Here is a 21,580-nt window from a genome sequence, read left to right as displayed (position 1 = left end):
TTTAAAATGATACCTCTCCTTGAGAACAAACCGAAATACTGTTAGTAATATTTTATTGAAAGTAATTGGGTTGTAATTAACTAAAATATTTATATTATTGTATTTCATATTCTTTGGAGTTATGTGTGAAACCATATAAACTTTTCCTAATTATATATCAGAACTCATAGGGCAATACATGGCCTATTTTTTGATACATGTAACCAAAATTATCTCATGACTTAATTGTCATTTTGTAAATCTCAAATTCAATAATGTATTCAATTATTTATTTTGTGTAAAAGGAAGCACCGCATGAGGCACGAGGTCCATCTGTCTGCATTATTGTCTTTCAGAAGCTGTTCGTGTGAGAGTCTTTCGGAGGCTGTCAGATGGCTGTTGTATATAAGTTATTATATGAACTTTCATTAGCTGTTATTGAAATTTTCTAGTTTCACTCATCTTCATGCTTGTGAATGGTGGAGGCCCAGACTATTGAGTTGCTCCAATGGAACAATTGAGAACTCACTATTACCACTTTCCAGCTGTAGTCTCAACTTGATATACCACATTTTCTCCCTCAGCGTCAGTGATAATTAAAGTGCTTCCCTCTTGTCACTACGAAGGGTGGCAGCATTTTAATATGGCGTCGCTGAGCTCAGATACATGGAAGTCTGTGTACTAAGTTCTGCACTACATTTCAGAGTCTAAATGTGATGTGTGACAATCGATTATTGAACAACAATTGGGATGAGACAGAAAGTAAGGTGTGGCACCGTTGGGCCAAATTTTAGATGAGTACAATTTTTAATTTTTAAATTACTTTTCCTCACACTATCTTTTTTCAACTTTCTTTTGTCATATGACTGTTACAGCAAGCACACAGGGAATCTTGATACTACTGGACATGTTTCATATACTCAGTGTCCTCAGTCATCAACACTGAATCTACAACAGTCATCTGAGGCATCATCTTTCTTACGAGTTCTCCAAATAAATAGGCATCAGGTTTCTTAGAAAGATAATTTCAATTCTTGGATCACAAGCTTACAAGTCAGAATAATGATTTCAAAAATGAACTTACAATCAAAACAATGACCTACAAAAGAGTATTATTAATCTGAAACAATGGAAAGGAAAATTCAGGCTACACTGGAATGAGTAGAAAACTCCCTTTCAAAAATTAGTCAATTACATGAGTTGACTGCCCTTGAAATTCAATCAGTAAATGATAAGCTCAATCATATACAGTTGTATGTGGAGAACACTGAAGATGTTATTCAAGTTGAGTTAGGTAGAAGGAACTATGAATTTAAAATTATGCACAAATATATAGAGCAGGAAAGTGGATTCATTGAACAGAAACTAAAACTAAATAATGATCAAATTCATAGCCATACTACCAGTGTTAATAATGAAAGTGAGATTTTGTCTAAAAATTTACAATACGTTGACATCCGATTAAGTGATGTTGAAACAAATATGTCATACTCTATAATCGGCAAAAATTTTATACCATTTTGAAACAATTTATCACTTAAATACCTCCCTGGGGATTTTAAAATACACCCAGTGGACTACCTATGGCAAGGTAAAGATAGTTTTCCTCCGAACTAGCCTGATTCTGCAAAAATTAAACTAGCCAAACAATTCCTTGACGGTGAAGTGTTATTATGGGCTAATCAAAACACAAAGCCAGACATAACATTTAATGAATTCAAACAGATGTTCTTGAATAAATTCTGGTCCGAAAGTAAACAGTCAGGCATCAAAAGAGCATTTTTGAATGGTAGTAGGTACAGACCAGGTAATCTCTTGATACGAGAATTTTGTGAGGAACAGTTATGTAAGCTAGCTCACCTGGACAAACCTTTTGATGGTCTTATTCTTATTGACACCTTGAAAAGGCATATACCAGTGAGAACTCATTGGGGCCTTGTTTGCAGTCCTGATTTTTTTAAACATTTTGATAAACTTGACAAAGCTTTTGAGGAAGATGACAGGGTTATAACTCACATAACCACAGAAACAACAAATGTAATTGGGGTCATCTCAAGATAACCAGCAAAATAGGCAGAATGGTAAAAGAAGGAACCATAATACTTATAATAACAGTAATAATAATAATAATAATAATAATAATAATAATAGGAATCATAATGGTAAGAGTCAGAACAGAAACCATAGTAACCAGAACCAGGAACACTGTTAATATCTTCAGTTGGTGCCTGTCAGGTGGAGGAGGTAAATAATTTTCATGACCAGGCAATAACAAATTCAGATCAAGAGGACTGCGATAATGAAAGTGTTAATGCAACTAATTTTTAAAGAAAGTTTTGAAATGTTATAACTAAACAAATGTATAGTGGTAAAAAATGTACTGTAGCTCCTTAGTATTTTAATGTACCCCAAGCAGGAGACTGTTGTAGCTAATTGTGATGGGGAGGGGATGCTTATCCTGAGTCAGTAGTGGTGGAAGTGTGTGACACCCAGGTGAGTGGTGTTTGCACTAATGAGTTAGTGGATGAAGCTGAAGCTGACACACTTAATTTAAAAGAGCTGTATGGTATGGTTTATGTCGAAATAATTGATGATGACTGGGCCAGTGATAATTCTCAGAAGGATCAATTTGTTCCAATCAACATTAGTTTATTTATTTATTTATTTATTCACTACACGAGAACAGTTGCCTGCTTATAGATGTTAATAGAAACAAACTACAATATATGTACAGGAACAAAATATGTTAACGATTGCAAGCTTAGGCACATCCTAAAGTAAAACAGATGTATAAAACAATACAATAATAAATTACAATTATTCCATATTAAATTATAACTTTTCTAGAAGTGAAGTACATTGTTATTCTGACATAGGGCATCATGTTTAGTTACAAAGTGGGAACAGCAAATATTACAAGTCAATGTGGCATATCTGACTTACAATGTAGAAGTGTTTATGTCAAAGAACTAATCAAAAGAGTAAAAAGAGTGTTCCAGAAGATATTCTTTTAATTTACTTTTAAATTGTGATGCTACACTAGTAAGATTTTTAATGTCCATAGGAAGTGCATTCAACACCTTTTTGCTTGAGTAGTGTACATCTGTCTGTGCTAGGCTCAAGTTTTTTCCATCCACATGCAAGTCATGTTTTGATATTGTGTCATAGTCATGATAGTTGCTGTTGGTTTTGTGAATGAGTAGGCTCTTAACTAAAAAGGACATAAGTGATAGGATATGTTATGAGGTCACTGTTAATATTCTGTGTGTTTTAAAAAGATTTCTGCATGAACGATTTCTAATCACTCCACTTAGAATTCAGACTGCTGTTTTCTGAATGACAAATACTTTATTTGCCACTGGTTGATCTCACCAAAATATTATGCCATATGACAACAATGTATGAAAATAGCCAAAATAAGCAGCCTTAACAGTGTCAGTACTTGCAATCGCTGTTATAACACATAGAGCATAAGTTGCTAAACCAAGTCATTCTCTCAAGTACAGAATATGTTACAACTACTTTAATTTATATGTTCTTTCAGACATGTCTGAAAGAACAGATACCATCGGTGACCAAGCAGCTCTCTTAGAATGAAATGATAATTAAATCAAGACCCCTAAGCTGTCGACAGTCCTTGATATACATCAACGGGGACAGTTGAAACTCTGTGCCTCGACCGGGATCTCCTGCTTACATGGCAGAAGCTCTATCCATCTGAGCCACCGAGGGCACAGAGAATAGTGCGACTGCAGGGATTTATCCCTTGCACACTCCCCATGAGACCCACATTCTCAACTTAATTCTTAGTGCCCCTGCCCATTACACTCATTACTCACAGCAGACAATCTTACCGAGTCCCATAAGAGTTCAGGCAATGCGTGTGCATCCAGCACAGAAGAAGAAGGTCAATGACCATTTTGCCTTAAACTGATGATAGTGCCTAGGTTTAGTTGCTTATTTATTCCAGCAAAAGGAAAAGTTTATCATAACAAGATAACACATTGGTCTTTATTCTTGCAACAGTTTGTTTATACTATTTTACATATCAAGACTGAGCACAACTGTGTCGCAGACACTCTATCTAGATTGCCAATAGGAAACAAGCAGGAAAATTTTGGAGTACAGGATGATAAGAACTTCAGAATCATATTTATCAAAGGTGTAAAAAGTGAAAAAGAAATAGTTAAGAAATGTGAAGAGTGAGGAGACATCAAAATCAGATGAAGATCTTAAGTTAGTAAAGAGCTTACTGGAAAAAGTGGTATGAGAAAGTTGCACAATACTACCAGGTACACAAGGGGATTTGTTTGAAAGACACAGACCTGATTCTGATCAGTGGAAATTATGCTGGCCTAAACAACACATTGATTTATTTAGTAAGTTTGTACATGAAAGTTTTGGACATTGTGGGAGTATGAAGTGCACCCAGAAGTTGCAGGAGAATGTTTATTTTAGAAATATCTCTAGAAGAGTGAAGTCTTATACTGCATCTTGTGACAGATGTCAGAGGGTAAAGATGAAAAATCAAATAAATAAATAAATAAAAGTCATAAAGGGTTGCTACACAGCACCATTCCTAAAGATATGTCTGAGCTCATTGGAGTCAATTTCTATGGTCAACTTCCTCTTTCAAGAGAGGGGTAATCTGATGTGTTTGTAGGTGTTGATTTGTTCACTAAATTAGTTAAGCTGTATCCATTGAAAAAAGTCACTAGTCATGAGATAATTCAATATTTTGTCAATGATTACTTCACCAATGTAAGTGAACCAAAAGCAATCCCATATGACAAAGACAGTCAAATTATATCCAATGTTTCGAAGCAGTTTGTTATGGATAAGAGTATCAAATGTATATAAATTTCAGTCTCTTCACCTTCTTGCAATCCAGTAGAGGGACACATGAGAGACACTGGACACCTTTGTAGACTTATTGTGCTAAGGTTCACACTAACTAATATTCTTACATAAAACAGTTAGAGGATATCCTCAACCATTTACAACACACCACAAATGGGTTTTATCCATATGAAAGCCATTACAATAAGAAGCCTGCAGACCTTTTGTATGCTCTGAACTCTCACCTGATTAGAGAGAGAGAATACTGTGAGGGAAAATATGGAAGCCTATTATAAAAACAAAAAGTTAAGGCATGATAAAGATTTTAAAGTAACACAGTACAAAGTTGGTGACCTAGTATTAACCAAAAGCCACAAGAAGTACGATGCAATAAACAAAGAGATTAAGAAATTTTTTGATATATGCATTGGACCTTTTGAAATTTCTGAGATACCACATCCTAATGCCTATCAACCTATTTACCCAAAATCAAGTTTGAGAAATATTGTTCAGCTGAAACTTTACAATCATCATTGACTTGTACCCTCAGGGGGATGTACATTCTTTGTGCATTGTGCATGTGGCAAGCAGTAGGTCTGCAGCTAGCGTGGTATTCGCTTCTACAGTTTTACATCAATACCACATTCCTTTTATACAAGATTACACAAATCTTTCCTTATGATGCTTGATACTATGGATTTTCAGTGGAACTGTGGAGGATTGGGTAACTGAGCTTACTTTTTGCTTGTTACTCAGTCACTGGAAATATACCCATATACATGAATATAATGCTCCTGAGAGATACTCATGATACTTATGATTTGCTAATGCTTATGATTGACACATGATTATTATGCTTTTTCACTAATATGCCTTTATGCTTTTCACGTACATGAGTACTGTGATTCTGAGGACTATTATGCTGCTTATGCAACAATACTGTGAAAAGGAAAGTTGCTACTCACCATATAGGAAAGATGCTTATATTGACAGTCATGACACACTTGATACACTTTCATAGAGAATGTCTTACATTACACATTACACTTATTGGACAATGCTTTGAGAAGGAGGTAATACACCATACTTATTATTCTACAGATTTTGATGCAATTATGCTTCGTTTACTGGGTTTCAGCCATTCTATTGAATTCTTATGGTGAAGATATGAAGTTAATGATATTGTTCTATGATTGATTCCATCACTCTGCTGAGTGTTCTGTAGGGTGTTCTCTGATTTGGCCTTCATGCTTTGCATTGCTCTGTTTTGTCCTAGTGTGACAATAGATGATTTACCAAACTTGCCCTCTGTTTTGTCCTATTGTGGCAACAGATAATTTACTTAATTGTTTTCTGCATTGTCATAGCGTGAGAACAGAAAAATTTAGTTAATTACTTTCTGCATTGTCCTAGTGTGACAACAGATAATTTACTAAACTGAGATATAATTAATACATCATTTAAAACTGGTGAGTTCCCTTCTGCACTTAAAAAACCAATAATAAAGCCACTTTATAAAAAAGACTGTCCATATACCATACAAAATTATAGACCATTGTCACAAGTGTCAGGTTTTGCTAAAGTAATTGAGAGGACTTTGTATGTGAGACTGTTGAGTTTCCTAAGAAAATGCAAAATTCTAACCAATGCACAGAAGGGGTACAGGAAAAACAGGTCTACAGAAACAACTGTATATCACTTCTTGGAACAGGTTTTAACTGTAGTAGATAATGAAGACTAAAACTGTGGAATATTTTTTGATCTATCCAAGGCATTTGACCTCATCAGCCATGATATTTTGCTAGAGAAACTGCATTGCTATGGAGTCCATGGAAAAGCATATAGCTGGTTTCAATCGTATCTGTGCAACAGATTTCAAAGTGTTGAAATAATACACAATGGCAAAAGTGTTGAAATAATACATAATGGCACAAAATATTACTCAACATATTAGAAAGTCACCTGTGGTGTACCCCAGGGTTCTGTTTTAGGCCCTCTGCTCTTCTTAGTTTTTATTAATGACTTTCCTAACCATCTAACCAGAGCAGAATCACTACTTTTTTCAGATGGTACAAGCCTTTTTATCAAGGAAATTAGTGAAGCTGACCTACAAGAAAAAATAATTCCAACAACAAATGAGGCAGTTGCATGGTTCAAGGACAATTACTTAATTATAAATGACAAAAAAACCACTTGGATGAATTTTAGGCATATAAGGAACAAAGTAAAAAGTAACATAAGTGTAGAGATTGGGAAAAGTTTAATTGAACAAACTTCTTTTACAAAATTTTTAGGTGTATGGCTGGACAATAACTTAAGATGGGAAAAACATGTTGAACTACTGAATAAAAAACTTAGTAAATACTGTTATATATTAAGAAAAGTTGAAGAGAACTGCAATTTTGAAACAGTACTATGTGCTTACTACTCTTGCATACATAGTAATCTAAGATATGGTATTATATTTTGTGGGAATTCTGGTCTCACAAATAGCTGTTTTAAGCTCCAAAAGAGACCTATTTGTATTCTGAAGGGCGTTGCCTACAGAGATCCATGTAGAGGACTCTTTAAGGAATTAAAAACTTTGACCCTCCCTAGTTTATTCATCTATGAATCAAAATGTTTCCTGAGGTCAAATCAAGAATTCTCTTCTCTAAACAGTGAAGTACACAACTATCAAACCAGAAACAGGCATGATTTCCGTAGGAACATACATTCAAAAGCCTTGTACCAAAATAGCGTGATTTATCTACCCAAAATAATGTTCAGTGCCTTACCAAAACAAATAAAAAGCATACAAAACTTACATATACAAGTATTAAAAAAGAATTAAAGAGGCTACTATTAGGTCAGAGTTTCTATAATGTTGATTAATTTCTTTGCTATCTAAACAGATAGTGCTCATCTTTTGCTTTTTCTGTATAAACCTTTTTTTTTTTTTTTCAACTTTTTTTCAAACAGATAGATCTCATCTTTTGATTTTTCTGTATAAACATTCTTTTTTTTCCAACTTTTTTTCAAACCAGAAACAGGCATGATTTCCATAGAAACATACATTCAAAAGTCCTGTACCAAAATAGTGTGATTTATCTACCCAAAATAAAGTTCAATGCCTTACCAAAAAAAATAAAAAGCATACAAAACTTACATATACCAGTATTTAAAAAGAATTAAAGAGTCTACTATAACGTCAGAGTTTCTGTAATGTTGATTAATTTCTTTGCTATCTAAACAGATACTGCTCATCTTTTGATTTTTCTGTATAAACCTTCTTTTTTTCAACTTGCATGTAAAAGAAGACAAAATATGTAAAGTGTGATTAAGAAAATCTTAAAGTGTAACTAAGAAAATGTTATTTCCCATTAATGGATTTTTTGTGTAAATCTTGTATTTTTTTTCATCTTGCATGTAAAAAGAAGACAAAATATGTAAAGTGTAATTAAGAAAATGCTGAACTGTAACTAAGAAAATATTATTTCCCTTAATTGTTAAAAATATAAATCATGATCTCTCTCTCTCTCTCTCTCTCTCTCTCTCTCTCTCTCTCTCTCTCTCTCTCTTTCTCTTTCTATGTGACAATTCCTATATCATGTATATGATAAAAAGAATGATAATAAATTGAATTGAATTGAATTGAATTTCTGCATTGTCCTAGAGTGACAACAGAAATTTACCTAAGTATTCTTTGACTTGACCTTTATGCTTTGCAGCCTTCTGTTTTGTCTGAGTGTGACAGCAGATAATTTACATATTTTATTTCTGCTTTGTCCTAATGTGACAACAGATAATTTACTTAATTGCATTACATTTCACTCTTTACTGACATTATTTATTAATATTTGCCCATTATTCTATGAACTTCATCAATTATACATGATGTTTAATTCCATTGGATTAGACACTTATATATACTTAGCTCTTGTTTGTTTTCTTGTATTTGCTGGTACTCTCGTCTTGCTTGAATTTCTCCTTGTTTCTGGCTTTGGTGCGGGAAGTCCTTGAAATTTCGAACACAATATGTGTGATCGATGAACCTTGGGTGTCATTTACCACTCCTGTTCTGTATAGTAGAAATGTGATCTGAGGAGATAGGATTTTGAGCTTGTGTTTAATGTGACATTCTTCAAATGAACTGATGATGATATCTGGAACTGATTGTTCCATATACATATGTATATGCTTTTTTCCTACTTGACTCTTGGTACCTTGTTGTGTAATTTTGACTTTCCTGTTTGTATCTTATGCTATGTATTATGATTGTGGTATGGTCTGGAACTGTATGCCCCACCTTACTATTTTGATGTCTAGAATTTTGGTTTTCTATTTATGTAAACACACAGATTATTTAAGTTTGTTTTCAATTTTCAGTAGCATGTTAGGGTTGGATTGTTTAATTTTCATGCTGTATTACCATGTCTATCTTATTTTACACTGTCCTATTATTCTAGTTTGTTTTTATGCTATTGTTTGTTGCTGTATGGCAACACCTACATCTGGGTATCACCTTCATTGTTCATTGACACAGGAGGGGGGGATATTCAGGGAAATATGGGGAATCTATCTTCTCTTTTTCTTCATTCCTAACATGCCATAAGTTTTCTTCTATCTTTATACTATGTCATCCATGTGATGATCGCCCAACCGGTTTGCCACTTTTCCATATGCATATGTTTTTTTCACTGAAAGCCTTCTCATTGCCTGTGTCATATATTCAATTCGACCTGAGATTTCAGGAATGTTCTGGGAAGCAAATCTGCAATTTGATTATCTTTGAATTGTATATATTTATCTGATTTTCCACAACCCATTTAGACAAGACTTTAAGTTTCATTTATTTTATAAATACCCTCTATGATGATTTTTCTTGTTTAACTAAGTAACTGATTAATTACATACAAATTTAATAACACACTTGGCCAAGATTAGGTCAAGTAACTCACATTTTTCATACCGTAATATATATGAACTTACTGGATGCAAAGTACTATATGAAAACTTGGAATTTAAATTTAAGTATACTGCCTCAACACACAGGTTTTCTTTTAAAAGCATATATTTTGCATGAAGCTTCAAGATGACGCTGTGATGTTGTGTATCCTGTGATGCAGATTGAAGATGATTATACATACATTGAGACTGTACTCATGTAACACAAAGATGATAATTCCGAACTAAACACTTTATACTCTGTCATTACATATGATTTTTGATCTTACACTTACATGTATTGTTGGCTCAGAATCACACTTCAGATGGTACATAGTTTTCAGGCTAAGCAGGCATTTTGTCACACAGGAATTCCCTGTTTGGACTGTTGTGAGGTCGATGCTGCTCTACCTATTTGCTTTCATATTAGACCTTTCTATTACATTTGAAATTCTGTATATACAGGAGGAGAAAAACTATCCAATGTTAGGATGTAATATGAATCTAATATGATGATGATTATGATTATCTTGATACTATTACTTATATATTATTTCTACGACATGTTTTGTCTAGTTTTGTGGTGAAATGGCCCATTTCAAGGATTACAGTCTGAAGTGAAAATGAGTTAAATAGAAAATCATTGTAGTAAATGAACACAAATGACAGAAACTTTTGTTTATCGTATGAGATGTCATCCATTAGGATAGAAACTTATAAAGTGTGTGGTTACAGGTATTTAAAAGACAGTGTTACCCAAAATGCCATACTGGACTGTACAGGGTGGAGATCCCATCAGAATAAATAACTTACGTAGGAAAATAAAATTTCAAACTGAATGTAAAAATGTATCTTGTATTACTTAGACAGGAATCCTATGTTACATGGTTTTGAACTTTGTTTTGATTCACATCTTGGGAGTATTTCATATATGCTTTAAGGATGTTTTGTTGTAATTGGTACCTCATACCACTGTAAATTTTTATTGTTTGTTTCTAAAGTGTTACACACTATTAAGGCTATGCCTTCATAATTTCATATGTTTTGGGTGTTATGCATATTACCCATCATTCCTCTTATATAATTTAACAACTTAATGTTTTTGGTGCTTGACACTACCTGTATCTCACTATTTTTGGTGTTATACCTATATTTGATAGTATATTTCTGGGTACTGGACTGTAAATATTTTCCAAATTGTCTAAATTCCACCTTCATGATTGTAGAACAGCATTTCACTAACTTTTGATTAGTAAAGCGTCTTCGGGAGGGGGGGTACTGAAATAGGACTACCTTCCCATCCTTATCTGAAATTCCTTTCCTTCCTCATGTCTGCATCCTCTCAAGAGGTGACATCACTTAAGCTAGAATTTTTAACTTTCTGGACTTTGTACTTTAATGTCTATACTCAGTTCCAGTAGTAAACAGTCCTTCAAAAAATTGGTACAAATGAGTTTATTATCTCGAATTAAATTTCACATTAATATACAACTCAATTTATATTAGCAACTAAAGTGAATAAGCTGTTCATTGATAATACAACTCTAAAATTTTGTGATGTAAACAGAGCAGTCATGTTACATCACATATTCTTGAAAATTTGCCTGTCTCCTATTTCTGAAAAGCTACAATGTTTATTCATTATGACCATCTAAAATGATAGCTCTGTTTGAGGGCAAATTGAAATACTGGTAGAAATATTATTCAAAGTAATTGACTGCAATATAATTTATATTATTGTACTTCATATTCTTTGGAATTATGCTTGGAACTATGTAAGCTTTTCCTACTTATATATATCAGAACTCATGGGGCAATATGTGGCCCATTATTTGATACATGTAACCAAAATTATCTCACATGTCTTTTAATTGTTATTTTGTAAATCTCAAATTCAGTGATATAATCAATTGTTTTGTTTTACATAAAAGGAAGTGGCACATGAGCCACGAGGTCTGTCTGCTGCATTATTGACTTTCAGAAGTTGTTTGTGTGAGAATCTTTCGAAGACTGTCATATGGCCAGTGTACACTGAAGAATCAAAGAAACTGGTACTCCTGCCTAATATCGGGTAAGGCTCCAGCGAGCATGCAGAAGTGCCGCAACATGACGTGGCTTGGACTTAACTAATATCTGAAGTAGTGCTGGAGGGAATTAACACCATGAATTATGCAGGGTTGTCCATAACATGAATTATGCAGGGTTGTCCATAAATCCATAAGAATACGAGGGGGTGGAGATCGCTTCTCAACAGCACATTGCAAGGCAGCCCATATATGCTCAGTAATGTTCATGTCTGGGGGAGGGTGTTTGGTGGCCAGTAGAAGTGTTTAAACTCAGAAGGAACTCCTGGAACAACTCTCTAGCAATTCTGGACATGTGGTGTGTCACATTGTCCTGCTGAAATTGTCCAGTCCATTGGAATGCACATTGGACATGAACGGATGCAGGCGATCAGACAGGATGCTTAGGTATGTGTTACCTGTCAGTGTCATATCTAGGCGTATCAGGGGTCCCATATCACTCCAACTGCACATACCTCACACCATTACAGTGTCTCCACCAGCTTGAATGGTCCCCTACTGACATGCAGGGTCCATGGATTAATGAGGTTGTCTCCATACCCGTACAGGTCCATCTGCTTGATACAATTTGAAGCAAGACTCATCCAACCAGGCAACATGTTTCCACCCTCAATAATCTAATGTCAGTGTTGTCAGGCTCAGGCGAGGCATAAAGCTTTGTGTTGTGTGGTCATCAAGGGTATAGCTCTGTAAGCCCATATCAATGATGTTTCACTGAAGGTTCACACGCTGACACTTGTTGATGGCCCAGCACTGAAATCTGCAGCAATTTGCAGAAAGGTTGCACTTCTGTCATGTTGAATAATTCTCTTCAGTCATCATTGGTCTGTTCTTACAGGATCTTCTTACGGCTGCATTGATGTTGGAGATTGGATATTTTACCGGATTCGGGAATATCCCTACTTCATCATTACCTCAGAGATGATGTTTCCAATCACTCATGCACTGGCTATAACACAATATCAAATTTACTTAAATCTTGAAAACCTCCCACTGTAACAGCAGTAACTGATCTATCAACTGGGCCAGATACTTGTTGTCTTATATAGGCATTGCTGACCACAGTGCTGTATTCTGCTGTTTACATATCTCTGTATTTGAATACACATGCGAAGCAAGGATTGAGAACTTTCTGAAGCAACAACTCCCAAGGATATCAGAGTTGAGTACCTCATCACATGGAGCAGCTAAGTTATTATTTGAACTTTCATCAACTGTGACTGAAATTTTCTAGTTTCACTTGTCTTCGAACTCGTGAATGGTGGAGGCTGAAATTATTAAGTTGCTCAGATGGTATGATTCCAAATTCTCTATTACCACTTTCCAACTATAATCAGAACTTGAGATACTGAATATTTTAATCACTCACATCAGTGGTAATTAAAGTGCTTCTCTTCTCTTACTATTAAGGTTGGCACTTTACTGTACACCCCTTTGTGGGCTGATCAAGAGCTGGTAAAGACTGCACGAGCCTCTGATGCTTCCATGGACATTGCTCTTATCTGGCACACCCCTCGGCATCCTACCGTATTTCAAAATACAGCAGTCATTCTTTATCTGCGAAAGGTCTTCTACATTATTTTTTTCTTTAAACCATACCACTGGCCCATATTTATTTCAGTCCCTATCTAAAGCTGTGCTGCATGTAGGTTTGATTTCCAATCCTTAATGATGTAAGAAATTGGCAGCTTATACTGGTTCAGATTTATCTGCCAGCGCAAAATTCCATTCCAATGGCCAATGGAAACCCAGATCCAGTGTAGTATTACATTCACTGAAAGGGGAAATATGTGAACTTTTAGCTGTGTTAAGCCATGTGCACCTCTCAATCTCTTTATTTTGTTGGTTAGACGTTCATATTGGAACCACAGTCCACCAGATATATATGAGGCAATTGTTTTTCACTTATATACGGTTGTTAGGAACCTTAAAAAACACTAGCTTGGTTTGTGAGTTAGGCTGACCATGTGGGGTGCAGTGCCCATGCTTCTTGTTGTTTGCTAACAACCACTCATTAAAAACCATGGTTGACACTTTGTTTTAACAGCTGGCACAGTGGCAAGTATGTCGTTGTTATCATCAGTGCTGCCAGTGGTGTGGTGTGTGTTGGCCAGTAGGCACTTAAAAGCTTTCTTAGAGCCCACCACACCATTTTAATTTGGGTAAATGCAAGGTGTGACACACATCATAGCCCATGCACTAAAGCAGCTGTGATGCAAGTACATGGATGAGCATTGCTTAACATACTGTTTTTTATCGTCACAGGGGCTGAAGCAGTGGAACTGCAGGAAGGTGGCCTCTTGTCTTCCTTCATGGTAATCTGTTACTTGAATGAGTCCAGGCTGTGTTGCAAAGTCTAGAGTTGCTCAAAAGTATTAGTTGGTATTCCCTAACAGCAGTGGCTGCAGCCAAGGTGACAACATCTTGGAATAGTGTCACTGTACATATTTTTTGTGTTGAAGCATGTGGTGGGTCTTGTCTGCAATTTCTACAGCAGCTGGTTTAGTCAGTTATGATGTAATATTATGTTTATCATTTCCAACTTATCAACAGTAGCACAAATGTGACACCAATAATTGGACAGTGCTTTATCATCCATTTGCTCATTGGTTCACTTGTGTTGAATGTGTTATCCTGGAACCTGTAGACCCTTTTTACTAGAGTGGTTTTGAGATTTTTAATAATGTCTGACATTAAAACCAGTGCTTGAGAGTCTAACGTGATATTTGTCAATAAAAATTGCATTTCATCACATAAAAATCTATATGCAGCAAAAGAAACTTTCAGCATATGAATCCATAATTCTTGTTGCTGTGGTAAATATGGCAAGATTTCTAATTTACTTCACAGTATGCATGGGACACTAAAAGCAACAGGTGGAATGTTTGTCACTGCCATGGAAAATCATGGGCTTTGTGGAAATATTTGTCCGTTACTATCTGAATTTGCTTGGAATTTAAAATCGCTATTTTCTTTGTGGCTGGCTCCATGGTGCTGTTATAACTGCTGTCTTCACATAACATTGTCTGCTGTTGTAGACATTGTTGGTTCACTTGGAATTTTTTGCTTTTTAGTGTCTATTTTTCTTCTCAGGGTCACCAATTTTTGGGTATTTCAACCACAGTAAATAACATGCACTCAGAATTGTTGAATAAAAACAAAATTTATTTCATAACTTGCAAACATTTACACAACATCACGTGCATAGAACATGAGTGAGTTCCAGAGGTACCAAAGACTAACTGAACTTGCACCACTAGGTTTTCACCAAGTGTCACAAGCAATGCACTGTGTCAACCAAAGGGAAAACACCCTACACTCGTAGCCCTTATCGAACTTCTATTTTGTAGGCAGTCCACTTTGTAGAGTGCTTTTGCCCAGCATCTTACCAATGAACCAAAACATGCCACCTGTTTTACCTACAGTGATTATTCTGTGTCATATCCTCACAAACTGTTAGATGCAAGTTGATTTTGACTGTAACTTATTAATATTTTCATTATAGGATACTGTGTACCTGCATTCTGTGAAGTGTGTCATTTTACATTTCTACACATTAAAGACAAATTGATAATCTTTGCACCACACAGAAATCTTAGCAAGGACTGACTGGATATCTGCAAACCTTATTTTATATCCTACTTCATTAGAGATAACTGCGTCACCTACAAAATGTTCGAGGTTACTATTAACATTGTATTCCAGCTCATTAATACACAACATAATAGCAAGGGTCCCAACATCCTTCCCTTGGGTATTCCTGAAGTTACTTCTACATCTGTCAATGATTCTCCATCCAACATAACATGCTGTCTTCTCCTTGCCATGCCACAAATTTTGTTTTGTACCCCATACGATCATTATTTCATTAATTAGCATTGGTGTGGGGCTAAATAAAATGGTTTTGTCTTGACCCAAGTGTGAGTTGGATTTCATATGACCAATGTTTATAGAATCCATGTTGTTTGGAATGGAGGAGGTCACTCTGTTTGTGCTATCTCATCCATCACAGTAAGTCTCACCTGACCTGCAGTTCTACATGACTTTCCCAAAATCTACCCCTTTTCCCAGACCTCTCCAGTCCTTTTCCTTGATCCTTCTTCCTTCCCCTTCAACCTTTTTGCCTAAAGGAGGAGCCACTGGCTCCAAAAGCTTGCCAATCACAACAGTGTGTTCTGCTGCTGCTTGGTGAGTAGATTTTTTATCTATCCTTGTTATAGGTGTGACCTTTCCTTTCTTCCAACCAATGGGCACAGCTATATGTGTGAGGGATACATGACCCAGTACAGTTAAGAGAGGAGCCAACTAAGTTTCAAATTTTGGAATAGAATGTTCAATTTCAGCAATTTCAGCTGTTTCCTAACACCACTGACTCTAAACATCTACATCATTCGCCTTTGCACTGATAAGATAATTACCATTTACAAAACTGTTATTATTTCAACAACAAGTCTTCTCCAATAATAATTGTATGATTGGGGAACTGATCAAAGGTTTCTCTTTTTCTGGGAGTTATCTGTTGGCTGATAGAAGGACCTAACTTTAAGTTTACAACCACCCTTGATGTTAAGTTTTACCCAAATGATATAGAGTGCTTGAATTTTTATCTCAGTAGATTTGAGTTTCTTGTCTATTGTGATGAATACACAGAATCCATGTCCCATTAGCCTCTCCTTTAAATATATATGTTCACTTATATTTACCCCAAAAATCTCTCTACTGTCAACTTTGGGTTTTAGCCACTTTCTACAAAATTGATAAATAATAACACAAATAATTGGTCTTTTGGGCTCAAATGAATTAAGCATTAGTTCCATTACTAACTTTGTTAATAACAGTGCTATTATGATTAATAAACAAAAATTTTGAAAAAAAAGAGACTTCCTTAAAAGTTATGAGATTTATATCTTGGTCAGGGAACTTTATACAATTGTTATACTCAGTGCAATGAAACCATCCATTTACAAAGTCAATCACTGAGAAAATACTGCAATAATCTAATTAATATGGGTGACTTCCTGTACAATTATTATCATTCTTGGTGAAAAACAGATAGAAATACAGTTACAAAAAATTAAGAAATACTTAGTAAGCATATATTTCATTCACTTCAGAATTAAGGGAGAATCTTGCAATAACTCACTCATTCACACATTGTTTTCTGTTAATCCCATCATGAAGAAATGTGGAACAAGTCCAATTACATATTAATAGGCAGAAGCAAGCACAACATTTTATGACTAGTACTATTCTATTTAAACTGATAATTATGGTAATTACTAGTAGATTTCTGTATATATGTATGTTAGTAGAAAAAAACTACTTTGAAAAAAGCCATCACTCTTCCTTCAACACTACTCAGCTGTTACTGGCTAATACTTCAAACAAAGCATTTATTAGCATACTACTATCAGCTGTACATTTACTGGCAAAATTAACATACATATAATATAAATATTAGAGTTACACAAAATTTACTTTCTTTAGCATAAGTATTCAGATAAATTGCAGGAGTGACTAATAAGGTAATCTCTTAGTTTGTTTTTAAACATTTGTGCAAGTTCAAACTCCAGCATGATGTCCATTAGCAACCTGTTTCATGATTTCACTTTCTTCTGCACATGATTAAGTTTAATACTCACAGTCATTAGTCATAAGAACACTCACAGAAAAAGTACTAATGTGTGATATTAACTGAACAATGTTTGTTTTGTGTACTTTTAAACTCTCTTCCTTATTAAACTAATGTGTGATTTTTTCTACACCTCAACAGATGTTCATAAATCACACAACATATACTATGCATAATCATCTTGGAACTGAAGCTCTTTTGTCCATGTTTGCTTTAACAATACATATGTTTCTGTATGGGGTCCACCTTTAGCAAAACACAGTTTTGTTTTTTATCCCATACATGTTTCACTGCAGTTGCAGCATCCTCAGTGGGCTTTTATTTTATGGCTGTTAAATATAAATACTATGCATATTTCTCTAATGCATATTGTAATTTAATATTCTGATTTTTTATATTTACAACATTAATGTATTACCTGGCATACATCTTGGACATAATGCAGCATAAGATGCTTGAAGCAACAGTAAAGCATAAAAAGACACAGATATTATACAGGGTGTACATAAAGTCCGGAAACACTTTCAATTATTTATTGCACAAGAACTAAACATTGAACAGATCTCATACATATTGCATTTTGAAGAGAAACTCTGAAAGTTTTTTTTACAAACATTCAATATGCCAGCCATGAATGACACAGCAGACATCAATACGGTAATCGAATTCTTGCCATACCCGTCCCAGCATAGCATCGTCTACTGTGGCAGTCTCTTCCTGTGTTCTCCCCTGGAGCTATGCTACACCAGGTGGTAGAGATGGTACATACACCAGATCTTTAATGTATCCCCATAGAAAAAAAGTCACACGGAGTGAGATCTGGTGAGTGGGGAGTCTATTTCATTAAACAGCTGTCCCATTCTGTAGCACAGCCAATACATCGATGCAGCAGCTCATGTTCAGGTACCCACAAACTTCACAATGAAAATCGGGTGGAGCACCATCCTGCTGGAAGATTAATGGAGAGTCCAACTGCATCTGAGGCATCAGTGATTTCTGCAACATGTCCAAGAGTAGGAATATCCAGTGACTGTACTCTCGGCAAAGAAGAATGGCCTGTACAGTTTTTGATGTGACAAGGCACAAAAAACTTTTACCTTTGGGCAATTACGCACAAATTCAATGCATTTGTGTGACTGCTTTGTACCCCAGATTCGACAACTAGGCCTGTTCAGTTTCCCATTAGTGTGAAAAGTGACTTCGTTGCAAAAAATTAAGCGATCAGCAGTGCCATCCCCATCCTCATTCAGTTGTTGCAACTACGAACAAAATGCAAAACGCTTTTCTTTGTTGTCGTCATTAAGCTTCTGCACTAGCTCCAATTTGAATGGTTTCATAGACAGCTTCTGTTGCACGACTTTTCACACTGTCATTGGAGCCATTTCGAGTTCACAGGATGTGTGAGACAGACACACATACACACACACACACACACACACACACACTGGGACATCCGCTTCTCTTTGCCAGGCACAAGCAACCTGTCGTAATTAATTTGTTGTGCCAGAGGTAAATGGCCTTCCTTGTTGGTGGCTTCTTACCGCACTTGGTTCTAAACATCCGTTGAACAGCTGTAGCAAATTTGTTTTTGTCGAACTCCAACACACTGAAAGCTCCCTCTGCACCTGGACTCGCCATGTTTGTGACTAGAGGTGACTATCAGCAAATTACCAAACTACACTGTGGCAGTATACATGAAAAAAAACTTTCTGGGTTTCTCTTCAAAATGACATATGTATGATATCTGTACAATGTTTGGTTCTTGTGCAATAAATAATTGGAAGTGGTCCCTGACTTTATGTATACCCTGTATGTCTGATACACAGTACAAGCAATGTCAACACATTTTTTGATGAAGCCAGAAACACTACAAGCAGCAGATTAAGGTGGAGTTCACTTGCTTCTCAATAGTTTTTGTACAGGACCAGATGATAGTGATTGCATTGCTTTTCATTAGTGTGTTGATGATATGATTCAAGTGTCTGACAACAAAAATATTGCATTAAACCTTTCAGTTTTGAGACTACTTTATAAAATACTCAGAAACATTATCAGTTCAGTTAACTAAATAATGGCAATAATAAATAATGATATTATCCAATATGATAAACTCTTGACAGTGTTTCAGTAAATTTCACAGATAAAGTTATCATTATGTCATTGAACTCATCGAATCAAACAGAATTGTCACACATTCATTTTATCATGGTGATGGGAACACTGACAGTATAACATTTTCTTGAAACGGTTGTGGTAACGTTTCTATTGCTAAACAGTGGATGAAAACAAGTACTGTCATGAGAGACCAATCTTTGTGATAGTTTCCTCTCAGATCATCCAATTATGAGATTCAGATTTCACAGTGTGTATGACAATGATTTAATTGCTTTCCTCTTATGCTCAGTAATATGTCCAGTTTAGTTAACAAATAAAAATTTTTATGACTAAATACTATTTTAAATTGCTAGCAAGTCTTCAGCTGAATGAACCCTTATGGCTTACATTTAAATACACCCTTGTAGCAGACAAACATACACTTTATGCTGGAAATTTGTTTTATTCATTTTTGTACTCACACTTCAGCAAGTGTTTCAACTTCTGTTGGAGTAAGTTGCAATCCTAATGGATCCAAACCCCGAGCAAAGTTTGCCTTTGAGATACATTGTTGATTGTGGCGATCAAAGTTCCTCAAAAATTCTATAATTCTCATCCGATTTTTGACAACCTGCAGATAGAAAAAAAGTCAGATTACCAACAATTACTTCCTATTGTTGCCAAAATAGTTTACGTATTTTCTACTACTTGTATCCTTACATTTCAGAACAACCTCCCTTTGCTTTGAATTCAAGAAAGTGCTACCAATGAGAAAAGTTTGTTGACAAAAGCTGGCATTAAAATATGCATTACTGTGATTGCAGAATAGCATAACATATTGCCTAGTGTGATGAGAGTTGATTCACCTATATGCACATAAACATTATCACCTGTGGACTGGCCTACTTTATGTTCCTATTTGTCAGTATATATTATCTCAACATATACATAATTGCAGTGCAAGATGGAGAAAGTTTTTGTGTCCATATTTTGAAGGACTACATTCAATACTCCTGGAATACACCAATGTATCTACTATTCAGTGCAAAGGCAGGTTGATGCTTGTATCACTGCTGAAAGTGGATATTTTTATAATTTCAAATAAGAAAAAGTTTCATGTATGCTCTGTTCCTGAGTGTTTCACATGTTTAATGTTTAATGAAGAGTTATAGAAAATTAGCTGTAACATGAAAATAAATTGTTTCTAGACACATGTTAGCTAATTATTTGAAAGTCATTTGCTGCTGCTGAACTACCAGGCAGGTGGTCCTATCAGGATGTCAGGTGAGTGATGGAGGCCTCAGGACAGAAGCCAACCCTTTAACAGACACCCACTCACTCAATGATCAGCTGATTCAATGCCCCACCTGGCTCGATGGCCAGTATTTGTATGTGCCAGTGAGGGTGCATTATTGAGTGGCCATCGTGTATGTCATACATGCCACATGCCAAAGCATCTCCGGTTACAGTAACTTCATTGGTCATCAACTACACATGCATGCTGTAGCTCCTAAGTGGGTGGCTGCCTAATGCTCCACTAGCATGCTGTGGCAAGTGGTACTCTAACAGCAATGAGCCCTTGACTTGGACTCACACCATTCCACTATTCACCTCTTAGATGAATTTGGCCCTTTGACATTTCACAGTTCAGTTCAGGCACATTTTATCAAGTCTTGGACTAACATTATTTACAGAAGTGCATTCACAACTTAACAGATAAGCTAGTTCCCATCACTTTCTCGTAAGTGGCAGAACTATTGGTATAGGGCTGCAGGTGGAAGGTCTGTAGAGATAGGATGTGTTGAATCTATGCTTGAGATAGCAACATACAGCATCTGTTATTAGCAAAATGGGACTGACATGGAGGTTCATCATGTGGTGAGTCAGTGCTGATACTCAATGTAGTATTATTATCCTATATTCCCAAGTAGTTGTTCCATCAAAATTTCTCATCTGAGTGGGTAACATTTGGTCCACAGAGGAAAGTGAGCTGGGAAAGTGCCCAGGTAAAATTTTCAAAATGAAG

General features: G+C 35.6%; 1 protein-coding gene across 1 annotated transcript in view; it reads right to left on the bottom strand.

Annotated features, from left to right (window-relative positions):
* LOC126188895 (uncharacterized) overlaps positions 1-21,580 on the bottom strand; it is a 249,966-nt gene that overhangs the window by 56,280 nt on the left and 172,106 nt on the right. Inside the window, exon 11 of the mRNA XM_049930624.1 lies at positions 20,037-20,185. Within this exon, the coding sequence (XP_049786581.1) occupies positions 20,037-20,185 (149 nt within the window). The remainder of the gene's footprint in view (positions 1-20,036; positions 20,186-21,580) is intronic.

This window comes from Schistocerca cancellata, chromosome 1 (assembly GCF_023864275.1).
Source record: "Schistocerca cancellata isolate TAMUIC-IGC-003103 chromosome 1, iqSchCanc2.1, whole genome shotgun sequence".
NCBI lineage: Eukaryota > Metazoa > Arthropoda > Insecta > Orthoptera > Acrididae > Schistocerca > Schistocerca cancellata.
This window is presented reverse-complemented; position numbering and strand designations above follow the sequence as displayed.